General features: G+C 39.7%; 1 protein-coding gene across 1 annotated transcript; it reads right to left on the bottom strand.

Moving 5' to 3' along the window:
- Positions 1–417: 417 nt before the first annotated feature.
- Positions 418–2,478, bottom strand: LOC109215951 (WEB family protein At1g75720-like). The gene is made up of 2 exons (XM_019380075.1): positions 2,229–2,478; positions 418–1,122 (listed from the first exon to the last, which is right to left on the bottom strand). Exons 1-2 carry the CDS (start codon positions 2,382–2,384, stop codon positions 670–672), a joined length of 609 nt encoding a protein of 202 aa, XP_019235620.1. The 5' UTR covers positions 2,385–2,478; the 3' UTR covers positions 418–669.
- Between the last annotated feature and the right edge of the window lie 5,562 nt (positions 2,479–8,040).

The raw sequence follows: 8,040 nt of genomic DNA on the forward strand, positions 1-8,040 counted from the left end.
CGAATCGAGCTCAGGGAGCGATGGCCTCCGGGCCGGGCTCAGGACAAAGGCGGAGGTCATGTGATAGGCCCGACCCGCCCAAGACTTCGTGTAGTTCCTATTATTCATCATCTTCTCATTATAATGAAGCTATTGCTGATTGTATAGAGTTTTTCAATAAGTCTTCACAAGATCAGGGAATTTTCAGTGGAAGAAAATCTGACGTTATTGTGTAATTTTGTTTATTACTATATGCAACCTTGCTTGTAGCTTGTGTTGGCTTTTGAGTTCTGATGTTGTAAATTTATGCATAGTGTATTATATCTTCAGGTTTAATTATAACAGAATTTGCTTTTCTAAATCTTAATTTGAAGATAATTGAAATTTGTAAAACTCATTCTCTATTTAGTACCAGAAAGCGAAAGGAACTACATATCATTCAACTAATAATACAAACCTTATTGAATTTTTTTTTTTTACACAAAGAAACACATATATAACTTCACACTTTGGTCTTAAACAAAATTATAGAAAATTTATCAGCTATATAAAAAGGAGAGTCGGCGCACAAAGGTGCATTCATGCATGGTCCGAGGAAGGGTCCCACCCCAATAAGAAGCTAGTGTGATGTAGACAGCCTACCTTAATACAAGCGTCAGTAACTGCTCCCGCTGCTCGAGCTTTCGTGACCTATTGAATATCAGAATTACTACCTTTCTTCCTAGAAAAAATTCCTCCTATAAGAGGGATTTTCTTCTTCTTCTTCTTCTTGAGAGAAGGATGCCTTTCACTTTGTGGAATTACAAGGCCATTCAAAGTTGGAGGATTTGCAAATGTGACATATCTTTTCTTTTGAAACTCGACGTTTTCATTTGCCATAATTTGTGATTTTTCTATAAACTTGAGGTCTTCAATTTCTGATACCATAACTTGTTCTTTGGATTTTTGCTCAAATTTTAAATTCTCAAGCTCATTTCTTGTGCGTTCAAGTTCTTCTTCTAAAGAAGAGAGACAAGTAACCATTACAAATCTTTCTTCTCGTGCTCTTTCTAGTCTTTGCTTTGTCTCTTGTAGCTCTGTAGTTACTGTTCCAAGATCAAACGAATCGATGTCGTCTTCACTTGATGATGATCCATCCTTCTTCTGTTATCCGCAGAAAATGAAATCCAAGAAAAAAATGAGTAAGTTTTATACATTAGCAGTGTAATTTAAGATGTTATAACATGTTATGTAGACAGTTACGTCTTGTTGCAGATAACTTAACCTGATGATGCCAATCGAAATATTACTCGTATATACCTATGTACAAATATTAAACACAAAAAGATAGATAGTACTTCATTATAAAAAGATTCAGAATTCATCTTTGATATATCTAAGTAACTCTAGGAGCGGATGCACGCTTAACGAAGTTGTGTCACGCGACATTGCTTCGTCGATTTTTTTTTACTGAATATATGTATTAATACTGTGAGGAAACGGGTAAGTAGAAAAAAATGACACTACTTAGCATAAATTGTGTCTTAGTGTGCTGGTTATGTACTTGATTTTGTTCTAAGAGGTCAAAGGTTCAAACCGTGTTTGATTTTGATCTAAGAGATCAAATTTTCAAATGTAAACTAGAATTTTTTTTTTTTTTTTTTTTTTTTTTTTGCAAATAGTTGAATTCAGGACCTTTTCTAACTTTATATTCAACAAAATCAATAGACAAGGGCTGTTTCTTGTCCAAAAGTATGATAATTAATGTTACTATTTCAATTTCTTCTATAAATTTCAATACCGTTACAAAATTCCTGCTTATGCCCCTGAGTATCTCCAAACAGTTAGTTCATTAAAAAGATACTTCCATCAGTCGGTTCACCCTCTTTTTCAATATATATCACCTTTATTCTCTGACATTACAAAAATTTACTTTGTCTTGCTGCTCAAGCAAAGCCCTCTAATTTGTTCTTCTGTTTTTCCCCCACCGTTGGTGCGCATTATTCCTAATTTCATATTGATCACATATTTTGACATTATGAATTTCAATACACACAGGCGTGGGAGAAAAATTTCATGCCCATGTGTATATAATACACATCAAGCTTAGTAAATACACTCTAGGAACTAAGTTGTAGCGGACCTAAACTACAAAAACAAGGAGTAATAACAGTAAACTTTTATCAAGTAAAAATATTTCTGCTATAGTCAAATAACGTAATTAATTAAATTTGCAAGCTATAACATAAATTTGGAGAAGGGGAATGGACCTGTTTAAGCTTATTAGCAGAGTAGAGTTCTCCAGCAAGAACTCTTTCTCCAAACAACATGACAGCCTCTTTTACTGAACTAAATGGAGCTCTTGTATCGATCTCCGCCTTCCCAAACATCGTTACTCCTCCTTCTAATCCTTTCGTATTTTCCATTATCAGTTTCAACACTGTTACCCGACGAGTAATGTTATGTTTATGTTATGTTTTGCTGAAGGAGGGACTGACTATAAAAGAGCTTAAAAGAGGAACCAAAGAAGATGGAGAAGTGGAGCTTCGTTTCTTCACGTCCACTTCACTTGAATTATTCTGTCATGGATCGGATCCAGCTCTTTCTTTTGGTAAAATATAGAGTTGATTCAAGCAGAAGCTCTAGCAAATTGGGCTCGATTTTATGGGCTATTTTCTCATAAAAATAGCACGGGCTAGCCAGTTTTCGGACTGGTCATTCAAAAATAGCCAGCGTTTGCAAAGTCATTGAAAAATAACACTATTTTGCTGCAACACAGAAAGTTCCAGCATAATATACTGGAGATCGGTGCACCTGTTTATGAACTTCCAGCATATTAAGCTGGAACTCTAACACGCGGAAAGTTCCAGCATAATATACTGGAGATTGGAGCACCGGTGCTCCAATCTCCAATATATTATGCTGGACCGGTATATTATACTGGAGTTCCAGGATAATATACTGGAGTATTTTTCCGGATTTTGAACAGTTTTTTTGTTCAGATTTATCTTTACATGAAAAGTGGCTATATTTTAATTACTTTTAAAACTATGGCTATTTTTAAATGACCACTTGTAAATCTGGCTATGTTTGAATTTCTCCCTATTTTCTCTGGTTTCCATTTTGGTAGGCCTACTTTGATTTGGTGATTTACGCAAATGTCCTTTTTAGTCCATCATTTAGATTTTGTCCATATTCTTAAAACTTGTGCAAATATAGACCTTGAAAAATTATTCTTCTAGACAATATTAGACTCGAGGCTAATGTTAGCTCATATTCATATATTACTCAACCTTACAGATAAAATATTAGACCATGGTCTAACGTTTCACATAAGATTTTTAGTTTGCTCAACAAAGATCTTTAGACCACGGTCCAAAAGGTTCATAAATTGAAAAAATAATATCAGCTATTCCAAAAAGGGACGACCCACGAAAACTTCTGCCTTGATTTGACACAGGAAGAGGATATTTTAGCTGCCCACTCAACCACTTAAATTAAAAATAGCCAGTAAATGTATAATATATACATAAATTATATAATATATACATAAATTATATAATATATGTGTATAATTATATATAATCTATATATATGGCTAGAAAAATGCTTATTTGTTTAAAGATCCCTTTCAGTAATTCAAATACTATTTAAAATTGTATTTATCCACAATGCTAAGAACATACAGTGCAGCAAGTCAAATTAGTCATGAGTTTACACCCCCTGCCACATCAGCACCTTCATGGCCCAAAAGGAAAAAGAAAATTAAACTAAAAGAAAAAATGATTAAAATTTTCTGCGTTTTGAAATGCATATATATAAGTGCTTCTTGCTCCTATCATTCTGTCATAGAAGTACTCAAAAGAAAGAGTGATCTAAATAGTTTTACAGAAAATCATGATGCTAGCAGCAGTAATAATATTGACGCAAAAAGCACATATGGTGCGAGTCCGAAACTTTTTTGATGTTTTTTCTGTACAAAAAGCACATTTTTAGTGTTAAAAAAAAAGTTATATTAATAGGTAATTCGCAGTATTATACTGCGAATTATTAAAAAAAATATTTTTTTAGCAATTCTCAGTATTATACTGCGAATTGCTTAAAAATGGGCCCAGCTATTTTTTCAAAAGGCATTTCTCAGTATTATACTGCGAATTAGGGTAATTCGCAGTATAATACTGTGAAATGTCCTTTTTTACTGATTTTTGGCCCCACAAATAATAATTAACTGACATAACAATAATTCAAATACATAAAATGCAGTATAATACTGCGAATTCCTTTAAAAAATTCTACACCCCAAGCTCGGACTTGCCTTATTTATAGGCGTTTCAATTTTATGAAAATTCATTCAATACTTAACTTCAAACATACGTTCATCATTCTCTCTTCTCCTTGTCAATCATTTTTTACAATGTCTGAAGTGCCAAAAATAAGAGTTTCACTGTATTGGGAGGGGTGAGGTTGTGGTGGAGAATAACTCTGTGAGGTATAGCTCACCTCCACAGTGTCATGTTAAATTGCCGCTTACTATGGACTACGATACATTGGTATCGTTGTTACGTAAAAAAAATGAGTGAGCGGAGGCGTTCGGTTAACCTTAAAGTAACCGGTAGATTTCTGTATTCAGTGACTCCGCAGGGGTTTGCTTATTATTCTGAGTTTAACATCGAGGATGATGAAACTCTTAGAGATTTTTTGCGGATTCCGGATGAATACAGGGAATTTATTGTAATAAAATTATTGAAAATGTACGTCAAGGTGGAAGACGTTCCCAGTAATGAGGGCGTGCATAGCAGGGATAACCCTCAGTCATCGGGTGGTTATTCTGGAGCAGTTTTTGCCGGACAGATTGCTGATGAAAGAGCTTGCCTTGATTTAAACTTGTCACCACCGGCAAATGAGCAGCCACAAAATAATACTACGACTTTATATAATCAACAAGACGACTGGTAAACTTCAATTTTATTACGCTTTAGTGATGCTTTTTTTATGTTTTAATTGGATTTGTATTAACACTCATATTTTTTATAGGGGGTACCGTCCGGATATGAATTTTACAAGTTATGACCCCGCCACTAGTTGGAATATGCGTAGTTCTGGAGTATTGGACCACGGTGGTCCATCCGGGAGTCATCACCAACATGAAAATATCCATCATGAAACGTCAAGACAATATGATTTGTAAGTAAAGTGATATAGCTATATCTAAAGTATTTTTCCTGAGTTTTGGGTAACTTATCTTTTTGTTCTTTTTGTGCAGTGAAAACGAGCTTCTTGAAGCTCCTGACCTCACACAGTTGCCCATAGACGACGTATTTACTCGTGATTTGGCAGATGCGCAGAGTCAGGAGGATGATAGTGATTATGACAACAATGCAGATGAGTCTGGGGATGACACACCCTTCCATGATGAGGGTGATGATGAGGAGGAAGAATTGAATGTTGAACCTGAGCTGACGAGGGAGCATGTTCCTCCACCTCCCGCTAGACCAAGAGTATACGAGTCACACGTGCCATTTCATGAGCGGAGTATTCCCTACCTTGATAATTTGCCAAGCATGCCTAACGTGGATGCCCTCACAAGGGATGATGATGAATTACTGTCAGCGATGTGGGATGAATCTAGACCAGCTGTTCTGTTAAAGGGCATGTATTTCCCCGATAAAGCTCGCCTAATTAGGGCTGTAAAAATTTACAGTATAAGAGAGTGTCGTGAGATGACGGTAAGTGAGTCAACTACAGAGAAATACAAGGCTGTATACCGTAGGTGGTTTATGGGTTGTCACTGGATGTTGCGTGCCACCAAGAAGAAATCAGGTTTGTGGAAAGTGGGTAAATTTATTAACGAGCACAGATGTGAAATGGACACATTCAATGAGAATCACTTCAACTTGGATGTGGACTTGATTTCCCTTGTCTTGATTCCATTTTTGGAAGTGTCCATTAGGTTCAATATTAAAGAGTGTATTACAGCCGTCCACCAGGAGTATGGTTGTAATATAACCAAAAGAAAGGCATATCTCGGTCGCAAACGTGCCTTTGAACTTATTTATGGTGACTGGGATAAGTCTTTTTCAAATCTGCCCAGGTACATGGCCGCACTGCAACACTTTAACCCCGGGACTGTTGTTGAATGGAGGCATGAGCGGAGTCCTCAAAGATGGGCTGGGACGAAGACTGCATAAGAAAGTAAAAATTAATTAATGGCAGCTCATTAAGGAAAAGAAAACAAATTGAAATATTAAAGTAATACAAACTTACCGCCGCCTCTGGTAGATCCGCATGAACTGCCGGGGATGAGGGATATCTCAACCTGCGCCCGCCATCCACGTCCCGGGTCGGCCGATCCTCAGCTGCGGTAGATGGGCATGCAAAGTACTGCTCTACATCCCCGTCGAATGTACCCGTGATCGACAATGCTCCTGACGGGGTGACCTGCGATGCCGGCAGAGATAGCTGAAGGCTGTAAGAAGGCATGCTGCTGGAAGGCTCATATGCCTGAGGTATATAACCCTGCTGATCATCTCCAAGCGCCTCAACTCCAAAGTCCTCATCCTGTCCCTCAGCATGTGGGTCGGTAGGTGCCTCACTGCCCCATTGCTGGGGACCACCTCCTCGCCATCCCCCACGACCCCCGCGACCCCGTGGGGCACCCATGGCTCGTGGGCCACCCCTCCCTCGTGCCCTACCACGATGGTAGGCCTCTGGCGCCACGTACTGAGCCTCGCGGTCCAACCTCGCGGCATCTCTCGCCTGCAACAGTGTTCGGCGAGCCAACTGTGCCACCTGCCGGACATACTCAACCACTTTAGGGATGTCGGCACGCTGCTGCATCTGCTGACCCAACTGGAAGAGCTGATGATGCCCAATAGCCCGTGAAACATTTAAAATATTAATTAAATAACGGTATATCCAAATTATAAGATATTAATAAGCCACAAAAACATACCAGTGCCTCGAGCTTCCCGGCATACGGTCTGTGCGCTCGTCAAGTATATGAATGGGTTCCCGATCATCAGTCGGGTGTGACGGTGGTACCACTCAGTATACAGATGGACAGTGGTCTCCTGGGTAAATGTAGGTGGTGGCGGAATACGCTCAACTCGCTCCTCCCAATAAACTATCTGCTGCTGTAGCCATCCCATATATCGTTGGTCCATGCTGCCACGGTCGTCCCACTGATAGTGTGTAGCCTCCCATCCAGGCTCCCTCGGTATAGGCTAGGGACGGTGAAACTGTCGAAGCACACGCTCTGTGGCATGATACTCAACGTGATCGAAGAAGATCATCGGACAGAGATGCTCCAAAGCAGCCGGTCGATTGAGCAACATGCGGGCAGCTGAGCAACCAACTCGACGCTGTATGGCGTCCAGATGAACTACCAAATAATAACATAAAAGCGAGTACGCGTGACACAACTCAATTTAAAACAAGCAAGTGTAGGTACATTTTTACCTGTCCATCCACCAACATATCTAACACATCCCTGACAAGGGGGAGATTATGATGAGCATCGCTCCCTCGGTAGTTCCCACGCCGGAGAATCCACCTGACAGCTAGAGGGAGAAACGGATAAGCCTCACCGGGCGGAAGTGGTGGTAGAGGTGGCTGCAACGGCATGATCCGCTGCTAGGCCCGAACCTAAGAGAAAAGGTTGATGTAAAATTTATGAGTCATTTCACGATATACAATTCGAAGTAATGAACAGAGTATTCGAAAATTTTGTCACCTGTAGGAGGGGCAGAAAACCACATATATCCACCGCTGGGCCCATGCTCGCCCGGCACATGCTCCTATACAGGTATGCCAGAACAGCAGAACCCCAGCTGTACTGGGGTAACTCATCCAGCTGCTGGAGATAATGGAGAAAGCGCATAGTCACTCTACTCCTCGAAGTGTCCGGGAACAAGACACACCCGAAGAGCAGGAGCAACGCCAACCGCGTGTACCTCTCAATCCAAAGATCCTCTATCTCGCCATGAATGTCTGGGTGCAAAAACACCATCTGATCTCTAATGGCTGACAAAAGAACGCGACTGCCCCCAGCGCCACCCTCTGGTCTAAAACCAGTAAACTCCC

The sequence above is a fragment of the Nicotiana attenuata genome, unplaced genomic scaffold, assembly GCF_001879085.1.
Source record: "Nicotiana attenuata strain UT unplaced genomic scaffold, NIATTr2, whole genome shotgun sequence".
Taxonomy (NCBI): Eukaryota; Viridiplantae; Streptophyta; class Magnoliopsida; order Solanales; family Solanaceae; genus Nicotiana; species Nicotiana attenuata.

What these genes read in the sequence shown, in the direction of transcription:
- LOC109215951 (XM_019380075.1), bottom strand. Translation starts at nt 2,384, where the DNA reads ATGGAAAATACGAAAGGATTAGAAGGAGGAGTAACGATGTTTGGGAAG. An exon ending in CTGCTAATAAGCTTAAACAG is followed by an intron (nt 1,123 to 2,228) that starts GTCCATTCCCCT and finishes TGCGGATAACAG; the next exon opens with AAGAAGGATGGATCATCATC.